At 42.9% G+C, this 26,261-nt stretch overlaps 1 protein-coding gene across 4 annotated transcripts in view; it reads left to right on the plus strand.

The window, feature by feature from the left end:
- The window catches only part of HOMER2 (homer scaffold protein 2), a 57,221-nt gene that overhangs the window by 23,336 nt on the left and 7,624 nt on the right, over positions 1-26,261 (plus strand). The window contains exons 3-7 of one of the 4 annotated variants that reach the window (XM_066328362.1): positions 15,060-15,191; positions 21,168-21,260; positions 22,376-22,402; positions 22,501-22,685; positions 24,185-24,341. In XM_066328362.1, coding sequence (XP_066184459.1) covers positions 15,060-15,191; positions 21,168-21,260; positions 22,376-22,402; positions 22,501-22,685; positions 24,185-24,341 — 594 coding nt within the window. The remainder of the gene's footprint in view (positions 1-15,059; positions 15,192-21,167; positions 21,261-22,375; positions 22,403-22,500; positions 22,686-24,184; positions 24,342-26,261) is intronic. The other 3 variants (XM_066328364.1, XM_066328363.1, XM_066328365.1) reach the window with 3 other exon arrangements.

Genomic DNA, 26,261 nt, shown 5'->3' on the forward strand with positions numbered 1-26,261 from the left:
TAATTTGTTTTGCATTACCAGATAGTGTGCTCAAGTATTTGCTGTAAGAATCCAAATCAGTCAGTCTGAATAGGTTGCTCAGACAACTGTTTTTATTACGAACTGCATTTATCCCTCTGATTAGTCCCTCCAAAATCATTTGATGGGTGACCACTTTCCTCTTGCAGACCCCAGTCAGAGGTATAAATGAAAATATTTTGCCCATGTGCAAAACCCATTGGTCATTTCTGTCAGAGCACAAACCACAGGGTAACAAGATGAGTTTACAGCCTGTTTATTGGTGTTCCTGTTTGGATAAGGATGTTAAAATATCACTGTTCTGGGAGATAGAGATCACAGAAATCATCCCTTAATAAAGCTTTTCTATTTGTCATGCCTATTTCACATACTTGTTTTTCCAAACATCTCCTGTGCTATATTTGGTTATATATTGGCTTATAAATCAGCCATACTCCCTGCTTTAATTGATGGTAATGTTTCATTGACACCAGCACAGCATTAATATCTCCCCATCACGATGCTGTTTGTGCTGGTGTGCTCATTCCCAGGAATGCTGCAGTTTGCACACACAGCCCCTGTGAGCCCCTGGGTTTGCTTACACCCCATGGGTACTTGTGCTGAGGCTGCTGCTGGTGGCCTTACAAACCCAGGCAAGTGCAGCTTCCAAAAACTGCTGCACTCACAGCAGTGGCTCGCTTGATTTGTGGGTGTGCATGCATGCATTAAGACCAATTAATGAAAACAAAGTAATTACTGTATGTGGTGGGGGAAGCTGCAGGGGCAGCGTATGGCCACAGCCAGAGGTCCTGCCCAGAACTGCAAACTGTGTGCAGGGAACAAGCTGGGCACCGAAGCTTTGCTTTGTCACCTGCTCAAAAGACATTCAGCAGGAGCGTTCCCCCCGCCCCCTGTTTTAACATGTTCCAGAAGAAGGTGAGCTTGCCATGATTAGAATTCTCCCCTGGGGCTTCCCAAGCAAGAATCAATTGCTGGCCACATAAATTATTCCTCTTGTATTGAATCTTTGCTGATTAAGGAACAGGTCAAGAATAGATGCTACCTTTGTGCTCACCTCTGGAGAGTCCCATGACCCTGCCTGTCCATTTTAAGAGTGCTAATTGGGAAAAAATCCCCGGTGTTTATGCCTAAAGAAGTTAAAAGTTGCATTTTCCCCTTCAAACAACTACTGTTTAGAGTTTTGACCTACTTTTCCAGGCAAAAATGAAACTGGGTAGAACTGTAAGGAAGAATATAGACAGCTTCAGATGATGGTGTCCTGCTTTCTGTACATCTCATTAGAATAAAGTCTTCTCTGTGTTGGCAAATACCAGATGGATTAATGTGACAGCATCACTTTGGGCATAAATTATGTCTGCTTTAAGGACAAAAAAGCTGAAGCTCAAGTAAATGAAGGTACTTGGCTCTAGAGGGAAGGCAGGGATGAAGGATGTGTATCTCTTACAGCTCTCCATCCTTGTCTGCTCAGCAAAGGGGCTGTTCTAACAGTTTATTTTAGACAAACGTATATGATTCACACTGGCTTGCAGAGAAATTTCAGTTAAAGATGCTGGATTAATTTGGGGTTCTTTTTTTTACCTTATGTTGACATTACATAGTAATGATAAAAATATTTTGAAGTGATCAAGAATACAGGGTACTTCACTTATATATTGGTCATCACCTGGTTGCATAAGCTTGATTTTACTTGCAGCATTCAAGTCACCCCGGGCAGTGTTGAATTGCCAGTGTGTGTGGAGGAGCTTGGGGCTGCTGGACCCTGTGAGTGCTGCTGTGGCAGAGCACAGGGCAGGCTGTGCAGTGTCACCCTGGGGAGTCCTTTCCTCCTGATGCAGCACTGACCTGATGGGCTCTGATCCTCACAGGAGAGGCTTCCTCAGGCAGCTGCTGCTGTCCTCAGAGGTCCAGACCCTCTGCAGTGCCCTGCCCTTCAGTCCTATCCTCTCTTCTCCCAGCAGGCACGGCCTGTCATCTCCTCCTTGTCCCTTGTCCCCACACACCCAGGGAGCAGGGCAGAGGGGAGCAGAAGGACTTAGCAATGGGCTTAAGGTGGGGATTAACTGCTGAGCCCGTGTGTTTAAAGGTGTAAATACTGGTAACTCAGTTGGTGAGCCTGGCTGGCAGAGGAGCTGCCTGGCTCTGCCCCGTTCAGTGCAACACTGCCTTTGCCTCAGCCCTTGGGGAAGACTGGGACAGTCTGGATGCTGCACACAGAGGTGGTGAGAAAAATGGAATAGAAAGAGAGTAAGGCAAAGATAGGAAGCAGAGTGAAGTCTGGGGAGCTTAGCTCTTCCCTTGCAGAGGAGTATTCAGGAGTCCAACATGCAGGCCAGCCAGGAGAGAGCATGCACCTGTAGGTGCCAGGCTTCTTTCAAATTCTCCCATCCCAATAACAAAACCATTAAAATACCTGGAGAGTGAAGCACTGCAGAGAGGAGACCCTAGATTCAAAACAGCTCGTACCACTTTAATTCCTCGTGTTTGCAAAACTAAAAACAACAGCTCTTCTAATTCCTGTGTCTTTCACAGAAAAACAGGTGCTGTGGACAGGAGCTTACAATTTATAGCAGAAGATTTCACAGGCATCATATGAGAATGTGCTGGATGATCTTAACCAAGATAACATGACCAAACAAGGGAATAGATTAGTATGTCCTTTAATTACATTACAATTGACTTGTATGTTGTTGAGCAAGTAATTTCATCATGTTTTAAGAAGTTTCTAGCCAGAGGCTAGCTGCAGCATAATGAATGCTGGAGGAAATGATACAGTAAAATGCAAGTGCACGCACTGGTCCCGAGTTAAGGAGGCAGCTGAGAGACTTCACCATGTAAAAGTTGAAAAAAGACAAAATATGGTGATGATGCAGGGAGAATGTGAACTTGTAAGTGTCCAATTGCTGTGCAGTGTGTGGGGAAAGCCACACACAGGGCTCCTCATTAAAAGTGACCTACATTGGCCTGCCTTTTGGAGGCCAAAAGGAAGTTTGACAGTATGAAAACAATGCAGACCAATAGCTTCTGTCAACCTCAGAGAAAATGCGTGGTAGTGCCCTGGTTGGTGGGTTTATTTATGTTTTATAAACTGAAATTACATGTTATCCAAACAGTATAGAGAAGAGGGAAAGGAATTTGAGATGGAAATATAATCCCTTAGAAACAAGCTTCTGCCCTCTTTTCAGATGTTCACGTTGTATTTCTGTAAAACTTGTGATTACAACAACATCGTTGTTCTCTTTTGAGAAATGAGCTGTTAATAAGGAACATAAAGCCAGCTTAAAAATTAATAGCCAGCAATAAAGCGCATAGTGAGACATACTGAGTTGGCAGCAGCAAAGAAAAGTGACGCAGCAAGAGTCATCACAGATGCCAGTCCCCAGTTGTCTCTGAGAGATGCTTAAACAGATGACTAGGAAAAAATTAAAACCAGGCTTTAAAAGACGACTACATTGCAAAAGTAATTGTGGGAAATACATGGTACAGAAATAAAGACTGTGTTTCAGAGGAAAAAACAGTCATCTGACGCTCATTCCCAGTTACTAGATCATTTAAGAGTTTATTACCTGATCATTACCTCGAATATTGGAGATCAGCAGCTAAGTTGGGCATAAGTGTGTGAAAGTATTGAAAAGAGAACCAGAAAAATTGCTGTGCTGGGAAAGCAAAATCAGCGGGTCTGTTTCTGAAGTAAATTGCAATTAGTAAGAATAAGAATATGGGCCAAATTTTGCCAATCAGTATTCACACAGTGTTCACCAAAGTGAATACAGTACATTATATGGTGTGATGAAACTGTTTGATCAAGTGGCATCTATGCAGGGGACAGTGTGATTTACAGAGGACAATGAAGCTGGCAGGGACACAGCCCCAGCAGCCTGTGGCAGCAGATATTTAGGGAGGTAAGAAGGGCTGACATGTAAATCTGCTAATAGTTGATATATTCCTGGCTTTCTTGGTTCCTGTACCAGGGAACTAATTGCTACCTAATTTAATAGCTGCCCACCTCTTTATGACCACGCTTTTGTTGTTGTCAAGTTTGGAGGCAGGTGTCCTCAGCACACAAAGAGGAAATTGAGTTCTTCCAGCGATGTGTTCAGAGGCTCAAAACAGATCTTTTTCTTTGCCCATGGAAAAGGAATTATTTTAAGACATAGTTGTTAAAAATATCCTGGAGTATTTTGCCAAAAGGTGGCTCGTAGATTTCAGAATCTTTTCTTTCAAAGGAAAACAATTACAGGGTATGGTAGCACAGATGAAATTCCTTCATCTGGATAGATATTTTCATTCTTCTTTTTTTCTTCCATTGACGTAAATTCAGCCATTAAACCAGTAGCAACTCTTTCACAGGAAAAACTTACTGAGTAATTTATATATTACAAAATTTTTGGCACTGAGTTATAAAAGGCTTCTGGCAGTGTGTACCTCACCAGGGGTCTGCGTTGGTGTGGCAGCATTTAACTGTGCCTCTGGGACCTTATGAGTATGATTTGTGATAATGTGTGGCAGCAACAATCAAAATATTGGCTTCTCACTTGGCATTCAGAGTGTCAGTGTGTGTTTGCCCGATGAATTAGGTGCAGTGATGTAGGGTGTTTTGTTTTTTCAATGCCTACCTTTTCTTAAATACCTAAGTTTTTTAACTACCTCATTTTTCAGGTTTAATAGTTTTGTAGTGGAACTGCAGAGGGTGTTTTACAGCCTTGGGTAGCCAAAGATAAAAAGACGTAAAAAGTAAATGAAAAGTGACCTTACAAAGTGGTGTGTTGGCTTTTCTTTTAATGTCTGTAGATAAATCCTGAAATGCTATGATTTTGAAAGGTGTGGGTGAGGCTATTTGTGTGCTTTGTCAAAGGGAGGGAGATTCTTTGATTTCTAGTTTTGCCTGCCCTAGTTTTATTTATGGCCCTCGCTTGTCAGGAGTGCTGTGTGCTGTACCCCGGAGGAGCAGGGTGCTGCTGGGGTCCCAGCCAGCTGCCCTTTGCCTGCTCAAATGCCAAGAGGTCCCACTCCTCACCCTGAAAATTATTTTGCTGACTGCAGCACTGGGGGACTATGATTTACAGAGAGTCCCTGCTAGTAAAATCTGATTAAAATAGAAGAAAATATTTTTTATTCCATCTTCTCAAAGCTTTTATTTCACCAATGGTTTACTGAGACAGAGATTTTTTTTTTTCCTAAAACTTCTTCTGCAATGCATTTTTGTCCTCCAGTTTCTTTCAGGCTGGGTGGGAATTTTCTCTGGTGGTCCCAGGAAGTGTACCAGCCATAAAACAGGGGTGGGCAGGGGGGGAAGTATGAGCTCAGTATTACTTAAATGTCTGACACTGAGAATCCACATGGAAAGGACCTTTCATCTGAAGGCAGCATGTGACACTCTGATGACCTTTCCTCAAAAGGCAGCATGTGACACTGTGCCCAGAAGACACATCCAGCTTAAGGGTGACACTGCATTAGGGCAAACCAGTGGAAAGGAGTTCAGGGTTTGACCTCTGAAGGTCTGATTTCACTGATCCAGTATTTGTGCTGCCTTGTCCATACCTTCATATGTTGTAAAAGAAGATTTCCAGTACTGGTCTGGCTGAGTACTGTAATACAGAAATTTAAGGATATTTGATGGCCCTCATCTCCTCTTTATCATAGTGTGTTATTTCATGAACTATTGGTGCTAATTACATGACTTTTAGCACTGTAGATGATACCAGAGTCAACAGATGGAACTAATTAATGCCCCATATAAAAATTGTACTATATCTTTTGGAATACAAACTATGTTATAAAATACAATTTTAGTGCATAGTCCTGTCTTGCAATATGCTAGTTTGTGTGTATAATACAATAAACATCTCATTGCTTTTATGCTACTGAGATAACTATTAAGTAAAAACATTAGTTGTGGGCTTATGATTTCCTATATACATTATGTAATCACAGAATCATAAAATACCCTGTGTTAGAAAGGACTCACAAGGCTCATCAATTTCAACTCTTGGCTCTGCACAGGTCCACCCCAGACAGATAACAGAAGATATGTAAGAATAGATAAATACTATTGAGACAGCACACTACAACAGGATCAGTGTGTATATAATGTTAATCCATACTAAAGCCATTGAAATAACTGGCTGTTATTTCATCAGTCTCACCAGGTGTGTTTTGTACTTTTCCTGGTTCAGATTTCCCAGGCCTTGCTGGAGAATGATGCTCATCTGCTGAAAACATGTTCTAATAGCAGTAGTGCTAAACAAAAGACTTTGTAAAAGATGCTTGAGTAATCTCAAGCTGCTTTTTGTGGTGCCTTTTGGTCATGTTGTTCTGTAACCAATGAAACTGGATCGAACTGCTCTCTGAGATCCAGCTGCTCCTTTTGTAAAGAATTTCCCCTTTGTTTTGTACAATGATCAGATTGGGAGCAGAACATCTGTCCTGGCCTGGGGCAAAGCCCACCAGCCTAACCTGGCCTGGAACCTGTCTTTCACTTAGACATTGAAACAAATTGCAGTAAATAATTAATATTTTTAAATAACTATTTTCTGATTTCATTTAAAAGTGTTTGAGTTGTGGTGATGCAACTTCCCGATTTTTTAGCATCAGTTGGGATGATTCAGAGAGGACTCTCAATTTAAGGAGAAATTGCCACCAGTGGGTGATGCTGATGTCTCCCAGGCAGGATTTGCTTCTCTGGGGCAGGCTGGGGACCAGTGCTGGGGCAGCAGCAGCCCTGGAGCCTGGGTGAAGGCAGCAGGGTCTGTGTGGGGTGCTGGGTGTGCCCCAAGCTCCAAAGGCATCCTGTGGAGTATCAGAGAGAAATGGCAATGTTTGGGTTAGGGGAGTTTGGAGTAGGGCAGACTCGAATAGGAAAAGAAATGGACTTTTTAACATGAGGATCAGTATCTGGGGTGAACACACTGAGGTGTTGAGGTGTGTGCTGGATCCTTCTGCTCCCACAGACCAGGACTTCATATTCCTCTCAAAGACATCTTTGAATTAAGAGGGAATGAAATTAAGGAAAACAGCAGTCTCTGAGGATCTGAAAGTATTTGTGGTGTCTGTGCTAGGGGTGTACTTGGCTTGATTAAAGTTTTGGCTTCTCTCTAAACATTCAAATAACTTGAGAACATTTTCTTTGGAATTTGGTGAGGGAGAAATACAGCAGAAAGGAGGAGCAGAGCTGTCAGCCAAGGATGAGACTACTCACTTGCATCATCCTTTATTTGCTTAAGGTGATATCAAGTATTCAGAAGTTCAGGCTGAGGGGAGGTGCAGGATTTAATAACTGAGAGGGTAGTACATTGCCTGGAGTTGTGTCTGGAGGAGAATTGTCCAACAGTTGCTAAGACAGGTTTAGATGGGTAGAGCTGGTTATATTGGGTGCACTTGTGTGAACAGGTCTTTGAGTATTCAGAGGATTTGAAAAAATGGTTAGGGCTTAGCTGCAGTAGGAATTTCAGAACTAGTAGTACTGGTGGAGATTAGCCAGGAATAGAAGGAAAAGTTAAAAATGTTTGCACAAAAAGAGACCTAGAGCTCCAGGTGAAAAAGAGAGCTTGTCAGAAGCTGAGAAAGAGAGCAAAGGAAATGCCAGGAAATTTGGTGGGTCACTTGAGATTGAATCAACCAGAAATCATGATCATCTCCTGAGGTCGTGTTCTGGTTTAGAAAAAAATTGAAGTCTAGAGCTGTAGAAGTCATACCACTTAAACATTTCTATATTAATCTCTTTCCAAGTTATTAACTTTGAAATGTGAAAAATTCTCTGTTCATTTCCTGGATTATTTCTGGAAGTAAATCCTTCAGAAGCTGGTTAGTAAGCTTAGGAGAAAACGTACCAGAGTGCTGTCAACAGCTGTATCCTTGACAGAAGAGCAGAAGCACGTCTGCTCACTGTTTGTTCCTATCTGGCTCATTTTTCTGCTTGTATGTTTGGTGTGTGTCACTGGCTCTGGAAAGACCACACACAGCTGAATCCAGGAGATTGCAAAGACCTTTCTAGAAAGGAAATTTGTTACTCACTAAAAAGAACAGATACAAATCCAAAATCCAAATTCTTGCTGCACCACTTACTAGCAAGTAGGGAAACTTGGGGTAGATTTTTCCTTTTTAAAACCCCTATGTAAAATTACTTCGAAAAGCTCTGCCAAAACAAGTGTTTCAGTAACTGGCCCACTCAGAGTGGTTTCTGATCACCAGACTTGTGCCAGAGAGGTCACTGGAACCATGTGATGTCATTGTAAAGAAACCTGGGTATCCTGTTACCTCCTAAAAATAATGTACCTGTCCATCATGGCCATTGCTCATGCCAAGGGACAGTTTTTCCAGATTTTGGAGAGGAATTAAGCTATCCTATTGCTGACCACTCCCAGGGTGTGTAGGTTGTTAAAGAGTAGAGGAGTCTTTGATGATGCCATGTGGTTGTGCCATTCCTGCCTTTCGAAAGGGACCTTGAGGCTTCAGTGAGGCTGTTGTCATAAGCTTGAAGAATGCAGAAAATTATCAGTGCTTAAATAATTAACTTCAGGATGTGATTATACTGCACACAAAAATGATATGCTTTTATTAAATCTTCCAAAACATAAATATGATATGTCTGTGGGAAGTTTTATATTTTTTTTATAATTGTAGTCAAAGCAGCCTTCTCGCTCACTCCAATATTAGTAACTAGGAAAAAAAACCAGTCTCCACTGTATCATTCTCCCTTTCTCTGATAAGTTAGGAATCTTATTTCTCGTATGAAAATAATACATAAGCATCTTGATTTATATATTTTATAAATTGTTGCATGAAATTCCTGGATAACAATTTGTTCCAGAGGGTTTGAAAACCCTTGCTGTAGATTTTCTTCATGAAACAGCTGCTGGTGCTTTGAATCGTGTGGGTGGGTGGATGTGTGTGCTGTGCCTAAAAGGAAAAAAAATTCTAGTCAGATGTCAAAGCAAAAATAGGAGATTTTGGAGATTTAGACTGGGTGGAAGAGTGGGAAACCAACTCTGCAGAGATGTTAATTACCTTGGGAAGAAAAAGAGAGCAATGGAGTAGGTGTATCAGGAGATTTACTTAATAGAATTCACACAATCATGAGCCCACTTCTGTTGCATTTAGACAGGTTCTTGCTGAGGGCTTTATAACAGAAGTGTTTTATCAGAGGAAAAACAGTTATTAGTCTTTTTATTGGGGGGGGGCTATTTTTACATCTCTTTTTATGAAGGAGTACAAAAATTGTATGATTTTTTTTGTTGTTGTTGGTTTTTGGGGTTAAAAATGAACCTCATCATTCATGGAATTATCCTGGGAATGCAAGCCAATTTAAGAGAAAAAAAGCACTATGTACAACTGTGGAAATGGTCCTTTTCCCCATAAAACAAGCAGCAGTACAGGAGAGGTTTTACCCATACAAGGAGTCTCCTCTCTCCAGAGGGAGCTCAGGATGGGAGGTAGATGCCAGGGGTTGCAGCAAGTCCTGTGCATCTTGCAAGATGTCCTGGTGTCTCCTTCTTTGCAGGAACCTCTGCAGTTCCACTCCCACCTCCCACCAGGAATACCTGGTGTAGCAGTGGAAGATTTTGGAGTCCAGTGATGGGTGAAAATAGCTGCTGTCCTGGATAACTGTGTAGAACAGAAATTCTTGAAAAGCAGCAGCAGTGCAGGCTCACTGCACTGGAGGGATGACTGAAGGGTGACTGAAGGTGAAGAGGCTGGTGGTGGCTCCTGCCAGCTGTGCCCAGCCTGTGCTCAGTTTCCCCCTTGTGCCCCAGTGGGGGAGTGGAGCAGGAGGAACAGCAAAGTGGAGAAACTCATTGCTCTTCTTAAAGTACACTGAAAATGCTCCCAAACTAGTTATTCCACACCCTCAGCCTGCCTCAGGAAAAGTGCAATGTGAGTGTCAGGTGGGGCAGATAAAGCAAAGCTGGAACAAGTGCCATTGCCAGTTTGGGGTTTGTGTGTCTTTGTGCTTCCCTGGCTTTACCCAGCTTGGTGGTCTCAGCAAAGGGACTCTCTTTTTTTCCCCCTTTATTACCACTGTATTGATTAACAATGTGTGTGTGTGTGTGTGAGCAGTGGCTTTCTAGGACTGGAAGTGAGATGAGCAGTTTATCACCAGTGACATACAGGTGAAAATATGTTACATCCTGTCTAGAAGCAGAGGTAGGAAGGGTGGTAGAGAGTGCAAAGGATAATACAGATCATGGAAATGTAGGTGGGCTAATTCCACAAAAGTGTTGCTGAATATTTGGGATAAAGGAAGAATTTCTCTGTAAATCCACCTCTGACTCCTCATCTTCACATCCTGTGTCACAAGCCCTTCTGATTCATGTCGACTTGATGAGCTGGAAGAACCTGCTGAGCTTGTGATAGCTATGGCCAGAGGATTAGCAGCTTCTTTCCTTCTGCAATTCTGTTTTTAGACTGGGACACATCTTTACTGAAGATTAGCAGCCTGGTGGGTAGAGGAAATTAAATTTCACAAGGGCTGCAAACTGGAAGCACATATTCAGAGGTGTGAAAATGAAATGGGGAGATTTTAGTATAGTCTTAAGGAGTAGATCCTATGGCTTGGGGCCTTGGGGCTTTTCTGGAGGTGTGGTTATTTCAGAGTAACAGGTAATGTGAATTTAAAGGGGAAATTCCAGAATATTTCCTGATCTGGCACTCTTGTCCCAGAACAATTGTATCCTTTTCTGATTTAATTTAACACAGTTTGAAAATATATGGCCAGTACATTTATAAGCTGTTTCATAGCTGTTGTTTCAATATTTTCCTAGGTAGAGAAGCTGATGGCAGGGCTGGCTGACACACCACCCCTTGGGTGCGTGTCCTGGCAGATTCCTGCCGGTGTGTTCATCCTGCAGTGGCTCTGCCAAATGCCCTCTCCATGGCTGCTCTCCTCCCCTTGGAGCTGAGCTGGCTCTCCTCTCTGCCTTCCCCTGCAGTGAGCCTGGCAAGGCAGGCTGATGGGGTCGGGCTGTGCCCTGGCAAACTCCGTGTGTGTGTGCCCCAGCCCCGCTCCCTGTGCCTGTCCACCTTGTGTAGACAGGACAGCGCCTTGGGAAAGGCCATTTCCAGGAGCCACGTCAGCTTTTCCCCTGCAGTGCCCTGTTGTGGTAGGGCTGTGTGGGAGTGGAGCCCTGTAACCACTGGAGGTGTTCCCCTAAAAGAAGCAGCAGCTGCATTTGTGGGCTCTGCTCATACATCATGAGCAGCAGGAGCTGCCAATACGTTTTTCTCCTTCTACGCACTCAGGTCGTCTTGTGACCTCTTCCTTCTTGATTTATTTGGCACTTTCTCCCCGTGGGAAGGCAGCAGGATGGGTGTGTTTCAGCCCATGAATGCTCTGCTCTACACCAGCTTATTTGCATTCACTTTTACCTGATGAATATGCGTCCCTAAATGTCTGGAGTCGTTTCTGGGTGAGGTAGTGCTACCTTGTGCTGTGAACATACTTCTGTGTCATCTCCAGATAAAAATTTAGATCTCTCAGGTCTGATTTTCTCCCAAAGGAAGTGAAATTACTGGGAGATTTTGCTTGGCTCATGCAGGTGTGTCAGGAATGTTTGCCATCTGATACATTTGCATGTAGGTGAACGCAAAGGCAGATTTTTTTTTAACCACATGTAGACAACTGAGTATGATAAATGGGTTTATCATTCTGTAAGGTGCTTATTATATTATGCTTTCCTTTGCCATTGTCTTTAGGGAGAACTCTTTAACCACTTCAGGGATTGATTACATTTGATTAGAGAGTAGTTTGTCTTCTGAATCCATTACCCTGGATGAAAGTCCACAAGTTTATTCCATTTTATGATGCAGCTGGAATTTCACTATGTGTGTATTATACAAATGAGGACCAAATTCAAAGTATTTCATAAGGGCTCATTTCAATTGATGAGTGGCCTTTTCTTATAGAATTATCATGCTGGATTGCAGGTAGGGATGGAAGAGAGCTTTGGGGCTCATCCTGCCTCATCCTTTACTTCTCTCCTTCCTTTGAAATTTGACAATTCTGGCTCATACTTTGACAAAACAAAAAGCGAAAACCAAAAACCAATCAACCAACCAAAACAAAACAAAACTCCACAAAAAGAAAGAAAAAAAGAAAAAAACCCTCCCAGTTTATTTGACCTTTCCTGTTGTGGTGGTCACAAGTGCTTTCCCCTGCCTCCTGCCCCAGCTGACACCATCTGCCCAGAGGATGGAGGAGTGGTGGGGAGCACTCTCCTCCTGGTCTCACATAGCTGAGGGTGAGGCAGTGTGGGAGTGGGGATAAGCTGGGTTACCTGGCAGAACACCTGCAACCCTCAGTGCCCATTGTTCTTTGAAATCACAGCACCCTTCCTTTCTCCATAAACACAACCACCGTGATTGATCCCTTGCCAGTGGAGTGTCACTGCTCTGAGATGATGGCCAGATCTGTGGGGAAGTGAATGTCCAGGCAGATGGGGTGAGGATGGGCAGGAAGAGTGGATGAATGTACCCGCAGCATCCATCTCCTCTGAACTCACAGAAACATGAGCTCTGATTTAATCTCCTAAGCTTCTGCTGAGGTTTTCTCTTCTCTGTAGGAATGCAGCATTTCTGAGGTGCCTGACTGACAGAGAAGGATTAAAGGGGAAAAGTAGAGACAGCTTCCAGGCAGTTGCACTAATAGAGCTTATTATAAATTTAACAGATGAACTGTCAGTTTCTTGGAGGTGTGTGCTCACCACAACCTTTCCTTGCATTCTCTGCTGGCCATAGAAAAAAATTAACTTCTGAGGCACTCAGCTAATGTAGTGCATCACATTGCTCAATAAAGTGTTCCTTGGTTTACAGTTTGCAACCCTCATTATTCCTTTTATCACTTCTCATAATATTGAACTGTGTTGTACATGATAACTTTAGTGTGTTTTTTTTAATATGTTTGTGTTTTCTCAATGATTCTTGTCGGAGGAATGGAGGAATTTTGTTCTTCTCAGGGTCAGCTATCAGTGAGCGAAGCTTTTGCCTTTCAATCAAAGTGGTCATTTTATTATTTTTTTCCACAGATGTCTAAGTTGATAGGCACAGCAGGACTGAAACAATACTTTCCACAACATGAAATTTCTGGGAATGCTATAGTTTTTAAAATAAATTCTGTAACTTGAGAAGCTAGACATTTGTTAGTGGTTCTTCTGTCTGATGTAAGAATTTTTTTTTTTTAACAGAAATATATAGCACTTTCTTTAAAGTTTCTAGAAAGCACCCTGATCTTTGGGGTTGGTGGTAGCTTTCCCTCCTGTTCTTTTGACTCTCTTTGCCATGCAATCCTTGTACTGTCACAGTCCCTTTGCATTGTCAAACCCATACATAAAAATCTCTGATTTTCTTTTGATTTACATTACTGAAATGACACTTAGATTTTATTGACTGTTTCTATGGCACGACTTATCTGGACAGCTTTGCTCATAACCTCTGCTGGTGCACCAGCCACTGGAGAACGTGTGCTGACCCTGAAAACTGATCACAGAGTCACGCAGTGGGTTGGGTTGGAAGGGACCTCCAGGATGACCCAGTTCCAAGCCATGGCAGGGACATTCCACCAGACCAGTTTTCTCAGAGCCCCATCCAACGTGGCCTTGAACACTCCAGGGATGGAGCAGCCACAGCTTCTGTGTTGTCTGCACAGTGTGTTGACCTGTGCTGGTTGCAGGGTCACCTCTCCCCCTTTCTTGCCTGTTTTTTTCCCACAGTTTCAGGGGTACCACTGACCTGGCTCTCCTCTGCCTTGATCCTTCTGAAACTTCCAGTGGTGGGGAATGGCAGAAAATCATAGGTTTATTTGGAAGTGATGATGCAAAAAGAGGGAAATAAGTTGAGTAATTTTTAAGAAAGCAAATGAAAGTGTTAGCACAGTGGTCAGGGAGGGGATGGAGCAAGTAAGGATCTTCCTCTGGTAGATTTAATTCATACTTTTTGCTAAATGTAGATGATAGCTTAGGGAAAAAAACTGCTTGGAATACACAGTAAGTGATGTTGCCAGGATACTTCCTGATCATGTTAATTAAACTGCCCCACAGATTGGGCTTAATTACTGCATAATTTGCATTTTGGAAATGATGGTACGCATTACTAAAGAAAGCTCTTATTCTGCTAGCAGAAAGAACATTGTACATGAATTAATTTCCAGGGGAAGAAGTCGCTAGACTCATATAATGATGTATCTTGAAAATAAAGTTAAGATTTTTGATAATGAACTGACATGTACCTCATTCCTTTTAGCAAGATTACATTTTATATTTGTTCCACTAAGTTCCTCAGAGACTTCATCTACCAGCCTTCCCCTTGTTGGCTATTTCTTTAATTACAAGAACCACTGTTGCTTTCAGGGTTGCTGGTGATGAAGCAGATATTACTTACCATGTGTAAAGAGGCAAAATATTTGTTCCAAGGCCCAAATTTGATACTGCATATGCATTGCTGGTGATGTGCTTCACCTCCCAAATTAAACTAACTAACCCTCCCAAGTTAAACTCACTGTTAAGCTGTCAGCTTCTCCTTGTCTTGTTTTTTATTGTCTGATTTTGTTTAAAAACTTCTGATATGTCTCTGGCATCCTACTTGGGGAGGCCTGAAGACAAATGTGAAAATGTAGAAATACCTCTGTGCCCTTCAGGTCTGAGTTCAGGTGTCACTGGTGGATGTCACTGGTGAGGCATTGGAGGCCTCAAGCAGGTGCCTGTTGGGCAGTGGCTGTATGGCTTCCTAATGCAAAGAAAGAGGATTTTGCATCTGCATTTCTGCTGGGGTAGTTTTGTGGCTCCTGACCCTGCTTTGAGTTCAGTGACATTCCTGCAGCCACATCAAACTGCAGGGTGGTGATGGTACTATGAAAAAGAAGACAAAGCCTCAGAACTCCTGCAAGAATTAAGACAAGAAAAAAACTGTTTTGTTTTGGGGGGAAAAAAAAATTCTGAACACAGCAATTTCCCAATTTAGCCTGCTAATTGCTTTGGATGATACCGTTGCTAGGATATGCATTTCCGATGTGACTTGCACGTTTTAATTCTCTTTTTTGCTGTGTCTGTGACCAGGTGATCATAAACAGCACCATCACCCCCAACATGACCTTCACGAAGACGTCGCAGAAGTTTGGGCAGTGGGCAGACAGCAGAGCCAACACCGTGTTCGGGCTGGGCTTCCCCTCTGAGCAGCAGCTGACCAAGGTACAGGGCTCCCTGCACTGCTGCAAAGGCTGCCTTGCTTCCTGTCCATGCACATCTCCAGCCCCTGTGTTTCTGCAGGTGCTCCTCAGCTCTGCCAGTGGCTCATCTCTGGGGTTACCCACTGCCTGAGGTGCAGGGAGTGCTGCTGGTGGCAGGGTATGAGCAGCCAGGGAGAGCTGACAAAACTACCTCTGTGTTAGTACCAAACCCCTCATCCTGAGTTTGGTGTTAATGAAACACTTCCCTGGACTAGGGATTGGCTACATTAGCAGGCTTGTAAAGGCTAGAGCAGCCTCTTGTTCTGAATATCCAGCACCTAAAAATACTCCTCTGTCACTGGAGTAGTGGTCTTGACAAGGGCTTATCAAGCAGCTGAGATGATTGTTTGCTCATGTGGTAAAAAGCCCTACTTATCTAACACATACTTGACTCCTGAAGCATTGGCTGCTTGGCACTGCTGGACTTCATAAGTGACCTCAGCAGGGTGTCCTTGGGCATGCCACAGCCTCTCACATTACTGTCCTCTCCTATGCTTTAATAAGAAAAGGATCAGGAGAAGAAGGTGTTTCTTGTGGTGTCTAAAGCAGCAAAGGCAGAGCACTGCACAAGAAGGACTTCCCTATCGAGCAAGTTGTTTTGGTACATCTGTCTTAATAAGTTTTTGCAATTTCTAGAGAATTGCCTTTTTGCAAATGTTTCTTTAAGGTAAAAGTTATTTTACTTTTCATATATTGAATCATTTTTGGACTTGGGATGTCCATAAAAGTGCCATGGCATTAATCTGTTCTTCAGGGGTGATAAAGGCAAGATGTACAAAGCTTGTTTAAAAATGAGTGGCTGGAGACAGTTTGTTTTATGATGCTTAACTCAGGTGTACAGGCCTGCTCATTTCACCTGTGCATATTCACCTATGCCTTAACTCCTGGGGCAAAGAAGTATTTATAGTAGCTAATAAGACGTGTGGGAATAGGGGAAGATTAAAATGGACCTAGGGGAATAATTTGGTTTGAGTAACAGATAAATATGATCTAGTGTAACCTTTGAACACTGAATGGGAGAATTAGCACCTCTGGATAGTAATTTTTAATCCTGGATTACTGAAGTTACACCTCTCCAACATGACAAGAGACCCCTCATTGGGAGGCTGGGGCTAAACAAGCACCGTGTGCCCTTGGAGCAGGTGGTGCTGAGTCTGGTGAAGAAGAGAGGTAAATAATATAATTAGGCACTGGGTTCACTATATTAAGGCAGGAAGTACATTTGGAAGACCTTGCACCCTAATCAGAGAAATTTTACCATGTTCTGCAGGCCTTATCAAACACATACTCAGAAGAAATGCCTTGCTGGTATCAGCTTGTCAGTGTTCACGTGGCCAGTCTGGAGCCACTGTGAATAACACGTCGTGTGGGCACAGGGGCACCAGCACCAGCTGTGTTTCTTTCCAGGTCCTTTTGCTCATTTGTTTGCACTGCAAACAAATTTTGATCTGATGAAGAGCCCACTGCCCAAAATACAACCTTCTACTTGCATGAGATACTTTCTAAGTCATCAGAAAGACTTTTTCTGGTCAGAATATTGAGAGGGAGCTTAAGGGGAGCACTTCTGAAAATAGCTTGAGATAATCTTTTAAAAAAGAAAAAACCCCTAAACTCTGACAGTTACCTACAGCTGAAAAATATAAGAAAATATAAATGTAAGAAAAATATATATATATAAGAAATAAATATAAGAAAGCCTGGTTTATTACCACCATGCAAAGCAATTGGACAAAGATACTCCATTACTGTCTATGCTTCTCAGTTTAATTATTGAGCCATTAGTATGAAAGATCAGAGTTGAGAGTGAGATTACAGCTGTATAAGTGTATTGGGAATAGTAAAATCAAGTTTCATTTTATATTAATATCATTATACTCTTATAAAAGGTATAAATTAAAGCTTGCCTATTTTACAGGAAATAATTGAAGTGCTTAGTCAGGAATTGGAAGGGCACACTAAAACTCCCCTAAACCAGAGATCAATAGCCCTGGCTTAAAATAAATATAAATAAATAAAGCTGAAAAATGTCTGTTGAAAGCAGCGGAAAATAATGAGGCAGGAGAAGAGGTTAGCATGCCTAAAAATGCCTGCATTTTTAAGTACATTGCTTGGCCTAATAAAAGATATTGCCTCATTCTAATGCTTTGCTTCTCTTGAGATACTTAAAGCATTAATCCATACCTATAGGGAAAAGCAGTTCAAATTAAACACGAGCCATTAATGAAAACTGCATTCCGTGACCCAGTAACCTAATTACCATTCACATTGATTGGGAGAGTCCCAGGGCTTAAAGTTGATGTCCTGCTCGGGATCCTTTTCCCCTTTTTCAGGACTTGCTGACCCTCCTTTCCCCCTTCCTACGCTGTGCCTCAGGAAGGTCTCAAGATATTGTTCAAAGGTTGCTTCAGCCAAAGAGAGGCAGGAATCACAGGAGACAGTGTGTGGGGGTGTGAAAAGGCAAGGCTGCTGCTGCACGGGTAGGGCTGAGTTCTGCACACCAAGTGGTTAAGGAAGATTCCTGCTGTCGTTCGGGGTGCTTTGAGGCAGCCGTGCTATATATGAGGAGCTGCAGGTAGTCAAGGGCACAGGGACAAAGATTTATACGGGTGAGAAACCCAGTAAAGCCAGACTTTGCACATCATAAAGCAGCTGCCTCTGGCCCCTGGGAAGCCCTGGACTTGATTTCTCTGCACTCTTGCACATTATGTGTGCCGTGTGTGCCAGTCGCTGCATTGCAGGGCAGCAAGCTCAGGGCACAGCCTGCCCCAGCGCACAGCACTGCCACTGGCCCAGCTGGCATCAGAGCTGGCATGGAGGAAACTGCTGGGCACTTTCTGGGGCAAATAGTCCTGTTGGGAGCCCATCTGCCCCGTGCTGAGGGCTCATCCCGGGAGAACCACGGGAAAAGCTCCTGTGTGTTGTGGGTCACGGCACAGCAGTGCTCCCCCGGGGCTGTCACATCACCCAGCCTTGTGCAAACCGAGAGGGAGATGAAATATTTATGAGGCTGCTTTGGGTGGGAGCAGCTGTTTCATCCGATACTGGCACAATTTGTCAGTAGGAGACATAAAATATAATGCCAGACCAGGAGCTTAAAATTTATGCGTACAAAATCATGCTTTTTAATGTATAAAATGCTAAGGAGGTCTATTTGAATATATATATATTTCTCCTGGTGACAAACTGACTGTGGATTTGAACAGCCTTTAAATAATTTGTGCAGTGCACAGTAGCATCCTCGAGTCCCCATTAAATTTCACTAGCCAAGACTCCTAATCAAGCAGTGCTCATGGCTGCAGCTGCCTGACCAAAAGGCTTCACAAGTGTTGGTGGCAGCAAATCTTCTCCATATTGCAGCTTAGTCACACAGCTTCCTGGGCCGTGGGAAGGCACATCCTATAATCCATGATGGACTGTTGGGGTGGTCTTCAGTTGGCATCTCGCCTACTCCAGTTTCTGGGTTTGTTGTTTGGGGGGTATTTTGCTAATTTTGGGAACTTTGCCACAGGGCAAGCATGGAGCTAAGGAGAAGAAACATAAATTCTTGTAGCTGGTTTTGGTTATTTAGATTTTCATTGCCCCTTGCGACCACATTTACCAAGTTTTCATTTGCTGAATGCACTTTTTCATTAGGAATTTGACATTCCTTAAGCTCTCCCTTTTGTTGTAATGGTTTGGTGGCTCAAAGTCAACTTAGACCTTGGAGGTGGGGTGTGATTTTGTGCTGCCAATTATTTGTCAATTATTTGTGTTTGGGACAGAAGCAGGTGGTTACTAGAGAGAAGTCAGCTCTGATTTCTCCGGGTGATTTGGCCCTGTGGCTCTCAGACAGCCTCGGGCTCTGGGTGGCTGCAGAACCTCCTGCTCTGCCCCTGTGCAGTGGGTGCTGCAGTGCTGGGGCTGGCACTGCCCCTCTCAGAACAGCAGTCACTTTCTAAATGCAAATGTGTCTAATACATGTGTTGGTGAACTAGAGACATGACTGAAATCATTTATGCAATGAGGTCATTATTGGGTTAGGATTGAAGATTAGCGTTGCTCAATCATCTGCAATTTTTTTTAATGGAAATGTGGAAAAATGTCTTTTTTCTTCCCAGCTCACATAATTTTTCATAGCAGTCTCCTGTGTGCTTCACGAAGATAGCTGCAAAATAAAATTTGATAGATCACATCCAATTCTTTTTGTCTGTTCATATTTTGTATCGTCCGTGAAGAACCCTCATAAATTTTTCATACATAAGATGAAGAGATTTATCGTAAAAGAGAAGGATTTATTGCAAAAGACAGACTCAAAACAGCCTTATACCATCCACAGGAAACACAAATGTAGAACTTACTATTGATACAATGTTTTAGAAATAATCAGCTGGTTATAGCTGCTCCATCACAAAGCGGAGAGACGCCTGGTGTAAAGTCAGAGTTAAATCACTGAAGGCACAAATGTGATGTGGTTGTTCTTAACGATCTGTGGAGTGCTGGAGAGGTAATCAAGTCACTTGTGCGTGGAGTGACTGCAATGCCATCAGATGGCAACTGCTGCCATCCGAGGGCACAGGCTTTGCATGTGCAATGTCAGCTGTGGCAGAGCTGGAGTCAGAGCTCCATCCTCCTGCACCCAGAATGTCACTCAGCTCTTAGAATGGGCTCCTCCGTGGGGTTTAACCTCCTTTTTTTGTTGGAAATGACCATTTGTGTGTGTTACACGAAACAGATGTGCCTCCATGTGTAAATCCAGATTTCTTTTAGACCAAATGGAGATTTATTTAATCAGTCTCAGCATTTTACTGAGAGAGCATGCTAAATACCTGCTGTAAATCTAAAGTTAGAATGCAAATTTGCTAAGTGAATAATGTTTCTTTCTATTCTTCAACTGTAAAATTGGATGGTTTTTTCATGCTTTTATTTAGTTTTTTCATAAGTGTTCCGAATTATCCAAGGTTATGATGGCAATCCTTTTGTCATAAACTGTGCAATAATGCATCTGCTTGTATTTTTACTTTTAAAATGTCTTGCCTTTCTAGCATTTCAAGTTTCTCAAAACACAGGCAAGCAAGACTAAGCAGTTTTAGCTGAAAGATAAAGCTGAAAGATTCTTACAGTGGAGACATCATAATTTTAAAAGTAAATTATGTATTATACCTGTGTTCCCATCTTTTAAATCTTCCTTTTAAAATTTTAAACACTATTTAAAGTGTTTGAAGCCCTGCAATCCCGACTGGCTGTGATAATACTTGTATTTCAAAAATGCCAGGCTGACTTTTGCAGCAACTCATAGAGGTTGTGATTGTTACCTTCCATCTTTATCTTTCCTTCCTCTCACCTCCTCCAGTCTGATCTATCTCTCTTACAGGAAGCATTCAAGTCTTTATCTGAAGTCTTCCACCTTTATTTTTGAAAGTAATAAGAAAATTAGAGCAGAAAAGCTGTTTTCATATGACTCCATCATACATTGAGATCTGCCTTCTTTTCCTTTTCCCTATATCTTGATAATCTCTTGCTTCCCTCCTGCAGATGAACTAATTTGCATTCTTTAATTGAATTCACTTGCTGTTAGGGATAAAGACATTGATAATTTTTTATCTAAACATATGTCTTAAGTACTTTTGTCTTTAATACACTCTCAACACCAGGTGAATCAGAGAAGGGGGAGGTGAATCAGAGAACAAATCAAACCAGGAGACACCAAATGCTCCTTTTCACCCATGGGCTTTTACTGTGGTTGGCCACAGTTACAGAGATGTCTCTCATTTAGAAACACCCCCGTTTCTTTTGGAAGAACCATCCTGCCAAGGAATTAAAATGTTTTTTCTTGCCAAAAATTCTAAATTAATAAAATTAGTTGTTCACTTTTGGACATCTATGCCATAGGAATATATCAATCTTAATAGTTTAATAGATGATAAATCATGTTAATAAATATCTTTCATGCTTTTTCTAGTTTGCAGAGAAGTTCCAAGAAGTAAAAGAAGCTGCCAAACTTGCAAGAGACAGATCTCAAGAGAAAATTGAGACCTCAAGCAATCATTCACAGGTTTGTAATTTAGCTTTAATACCTGTACACATACAGGATAAATAATTTAAAATTAAATTTTCAAATGGACTGTGCCAGCTTCTGGCAGCCAGCTTAAAGTATATAAAATGGAGTTTGCTGAAGGTAATTGTCAGTTGCTGGACATTAGCATTGTCAGAGGAATATTTTTCATCCCTCTATGCCCTTTACTTTCATTTAAATCTGATTCTTTTCAGCAGTCCTTGAGCTGTTACAACTTTTTTAATAACAGGGAAAGCCATACATCCTTTGATTTGTACTGTTAAACATAGTTTGAGTCACTGGGAAGTAATTCAGTGCAGTGCTTCAGCAGACAGTAAATGAGATTCATCGATGTCCTTCTTTTTGTCATCTGTCCAACCCACTCCTGTGGGCTTTGGTTTGCCTGGCTTTGTGTTCAGTGTTCCCTTGCCAAGGGGTGGCTGGTGGCAGCAGTGGTGTGGGAGCAGGGGCAGTGTTTTAGGGGCTGGCAGAAGGCTGTGTTGTGTATCTGCAGATACACTCTCCTCAGCAGCACACCTGGCAGCCCCAGTGCCTCAGTGTCCAGCCAGGGTGGCTCTCCTGCTGACTGAAGAAGTTGAGTGTTGTCCCAGTCTCTCTCCATGGCTGGCTGTATTTTTGTGTGCGTTGCTTTAGGTGAGAGTGAACCCTGCCCAGCAAGTGTTCCTGGCCTGGGCTGGTGTTTGGAGGAAAGTTGGACAGATTTTGAGCAGAGAAGAATTCAGATGAATGATCAGAAAAAGCTGCTGGATGGTTTTAGTCTTGCAACCAGCCCCGTTTGTGGGGCACACAAATTCCCATCTGAGTGGCTGACTCTGGATACTCATTTTGTAAAGACTTTGCTCATGGTCTTTGTAGTTCACTCTGTTCTCTGTTGGTCAGCACCAAGCAGTGTGTGAATAGTATGTCTTTGGAGGAGCACTGTTATTTTTGTTTGTTTGTACTTTGTGTGTTGTATTGTTTCATTATCTTAAAAAAAGCCAAACAACTTTTAGAAAACACAAGCTTTATCAGGGAAAAAAAACCTTTTTAAAAGTTTTGAAGACTTTAAACTTCCATTTGTGTATCATTGTAATTTTTTCATTCTTTTCAAACAGACCAGCTTTGCAGCCAAGATGAAAAGGGTATGTGTGTGTTACCACTGCTCTGCCAGGAGAGCCGAGGTCTCAGCCAAGTGGTGTGGGATCAAGATTACAAAGAAATTGGTGTTGTGGTCTTTCAGGAGATGCAGGAGACACCCAGTGTTCGTTTGTGTGTTGTGCTGCAGGAGTCTGGACGTGAAACACCATCTTCCACTCGAGCTTCAAGTGTGAATGGCACCGACGACGAGAAGGCATCACATGGTGGCTCTGCTGAGGCACATCTCAAATCTGAGAATGATAAATTAAAAATTGCTCTAGCCCAAAGGTGAAGTTCGTGTAGAACCTAAATTGCATTGGAGAAGTGTGCTGTAATTATCTGATGGATAATGATATTAACAGAAATTACTCAGATTGTAATTAATTTAAAATAGTGCTGCAGAATGGATGAATGAACATATTTTAGCAAGTACCTCCTGGTATCCAGTTGAGAAATATTTCCCATTTCATTTATTCCTGATGTAGTTCGTGAACAAATAAGATTTCTTTCAATTTTGCTGATGCTAACTATTATAACTATCTTCTTTCATGAAGTTTTGGAGCTACAAAAATAACATTAAAGCCATAGGAGAGCAATTGCTGCTGATAACATGTGAAGCCAATCTTTCTTCCTCTTTGAGTTTGCTACACTTACTTTGATGAAAATAGATATGGATATTTAAAATTATGAAAGGGAATGAACTCAACCATAAAAAGTTGAAGTGAGAAGTATAATTTCATCAGAGTGCTTGGAAGTCTTCGGGGATATGTCTAAATTGTGGACAGAGGCCCTTGAAATCACATTTTTTGCTATTTGCTTTGATAAATAATTTTAAAATGCTGAGAAGAGTAATTTGCAGCTGTAGTGAAAGTACAGGCATTGCAATATGCAAAGTTACAACATTAAAATAGAATAATTCTCTGTTGGGATCTTGCCTTGTCTGGCTCTTGCATGTGAATGTGTATCTGTGAATGGAAAGCAAATCTAACAAGATCAAGCTCCTCTTTAAAAAGGTATTTAAAAAACAAAGCATCAGTGTAAGCAGCGTTATCCAGTGAGCAATTCCAAGGTCGCAATATTGTGTTTGAAGTACATCATCTCTCCTTATTGACATTTCAATAGCTGAACCTGTTTCAAACAGTAATGTTAGCTCATTCTTGCTGAAGACACCTCCAGAGGCAGGCAGCAAGTAGCACACAGGGAGTTTCAAAGCCCTTTTCCCGTTCACCCTCTAATCTTGTGCTCTGTGCTGCAGCTCGAAGCTTTGGGGAATGAGTGGTTTAATTCTGCAGCATTATGTAACACTTTTATAGTTTAAGAGTCAGCATTAAAATAAATTCAAATATAGATCATGTCAACCCCCTGAAATCTTCCATTTGGAGTTGCTGTGCCATCTGCAGATGTGCAGAGTGGCTGTGTTGCAGGGGTGCCAGGTGCTGCAGCCACACGGCCCGGGAGGTGACAGGGACCGTGCCAGGGTGAGACCCCTGTGTGCAAATGGGCAGCTGGCCCCTGCAGCCTGCTCTGGCGGCAGGGCTTTTATTCCAGACACAGGCCACTGCTGCTGGCCTTGGGAGATCCCTTTGTTATGACAGAGACAGTCACATTAAGGCTCTTGTTCTCTGCAGGCATGTAATGGCTCAAGGCGATTACACACATCTCAGTGCTCTTGCTCTTATTGCAGTGAATCGGTGGCGGACACGCCGCGGTGGGGGGTGTTTGTGGACAGGTAAAGAATAACAACTGACAGCGAGGTGAGCCCCCTCACGGTGTCCTGTTGTCCTCAGTTCGTCCAACGTGAAGAAGTGGGAGACGGAGCTGCAGTCGCTGCGGGAGAGCAACGCGCGGCTGTCCACGGCCCTGCAGGAGTCTGCGGCCAGCATCGAGCACTGGAAGAAGCAGTTCTCGGCCTGCAAGGAGGAGAACGACCAGCTGAGGGGCAAGGTAGCAGAACACACCCACAGGAGAGCCGCCTCTCTCCTCGGCTGCTCCCTTTCACATCTCTGCAGCTTTCTCGCCGTGTGTCAGGAGATGGGGTTGGTCTTTGGGAAGGGAGGTGGATGGGGAGGTCAGGCAGCTGCTGCCCTCTGCACACAGCAGGAGGGAGGGAGCGGAGGAGCTGCTGCATCATGAGAAGTTCTCTGCTTTGGGATTTGGGAGCCGTGGTGTCTGTCAGCAGGGCTTGCTGGCTGGGGTGAGGAACCAGAAAGGTTCTAAAAGTGGGGCTGCTGTTGCATATCCCTTTCAAAGCTCGCTTAAATACTGCCAGATATGGATGAGCAGAAGGTGAGGTTGTGGCCTGGTGACCCACAGGACCCCAGCCTGGGAACCACTCAGTATTAGAAGCAAATCCCAGCAGTGTGCAGTGGAATGAGGATGTGAGTTGTTTCCTCAGCCCTGTGGGCTGTGAGCTGGGTCGTCCAGCATTAACACCTGGCACATCTCATCCAGAAACCTGCCAACAGCATCATCAGAAGCCTTTGCCCCTTCATTACTGAGCACATTTCTCAGTTGTGTAAGATGGAGGGTTAGCAATGGCTACAACAAAAGACAACTCAGGAGTTTAAATCTGTGAAGTCTGGGTTTAGAGTAGTCATTGGTACCATCTCTCAGATCAGTACTGTGCTATCTGCAGCAGCCCCTATGGGCACAGGGGATCCTGGGCACAGGAGACCCTGCTTTCCATGAGCACTGCTTTTGCAGCGATATTTTCACCCTGTTCATCCTAAATGATTTTGGAAAAGCTGGATCTCCTTTTCCTGCTGCTTAGGTGGATCATTGGGACATTTGAAGTAGAGATCAGATTGTATCAGTTCTGGTGAGGATATATTTTTGTTTAGTGTTTGCTTTTGAAGAGGGAAGGAATTTTATGTCTTTTTATGTGTTGGTAGGCTGCAAGTAGTATTTCAGTGTTGGAGGTGGTTTGGGTTGTTTGTTGGTACCAAAAATCATTGTGGAACAACCGTTTTTCTGAGGCCAGTACTCACTGTTTATTCATTTGTATTTTATGGGTTCAGAGTGGTAACACAGAGATCAAACCACAGCTGTACTAGCTGATGTTACATTAACAAATTGATATTAGTTGTTACATGATTTGGGCTCCTATATCCAGTCTCTTGTGAGAAGTGAGAGACTGGAACAGTATGTTATGGGAAAATATCATAATTTGCAGGGTAGTTATTTCCCTTTCTGTACTGTTGCAGGGAAAAGCTGTTCTCAATGCATGCCACATCCCAGTAGCTGTACTAGAGAAGAAGAGATTATTAAAACACCACTTTGCTGCCTCTTCAAAGTCACCATGCTGGTGACCAGCCAGATTGTGCAGCAATGCTGCCTGTATCATGTGCTGCCTTTCTCTGTACAGGGAGGTGTTCTGAGGTTTTCCCCCAAGCAGGTTCTTTGCTCAGTGCTCACACTGCACCACTGCAGTGCCCTGAGAAGTTCCTTCTCCTTTATTAATTGGGTCAGAAGTTTTTGCATATTGCTCTACCTTCAAATGAGGGAAGTTATAATCCCCAAGCAACACGAAGCTGAGAATTAAAGTACATACTTTAATGAGCTGGTCCATTGGCCTGTGGGAAGTGCATCTCCTGGGAGCTGAGTCCAGAGCTGGCAGCAGGAGGTTTGGAGAGAGCAAAGCACATCCCTGAGCGAGAGAACAAAGCAGCAGATGTTGCTCTGAACTGGTTCTCCCCTCAAAGTTTTGATGTTGTGTCCCTCATACACCAGCTAGAATAATAAGCAACTCCCAAGAGATTTATTCTCCTTGTTGTGTTAAGAAAACCCATTCCTTGTAGCCTTGTGTTGGCTTCATAGGAGTGAAGTGCAGATTTTATCCCCAGTTCCACTTATTTTAGCAGCTGA

Source organism: Sylvia atricapilla, chromosome 13 (assembly GCF_009819655.1).
Source record: "Sylvia atricapilla isolate bSylAtr1 chromosome 13, bSylAtr1.pri, whole genome shotgun sequence".
In the NCBI taxonomy this organism is placed as follows: domain Eukaryota; kingdom Metazoa; phylum Chordata; class Aves; order Passeriformes; family Sylviidae; genus Sylvia; species Sylvia atricapilla.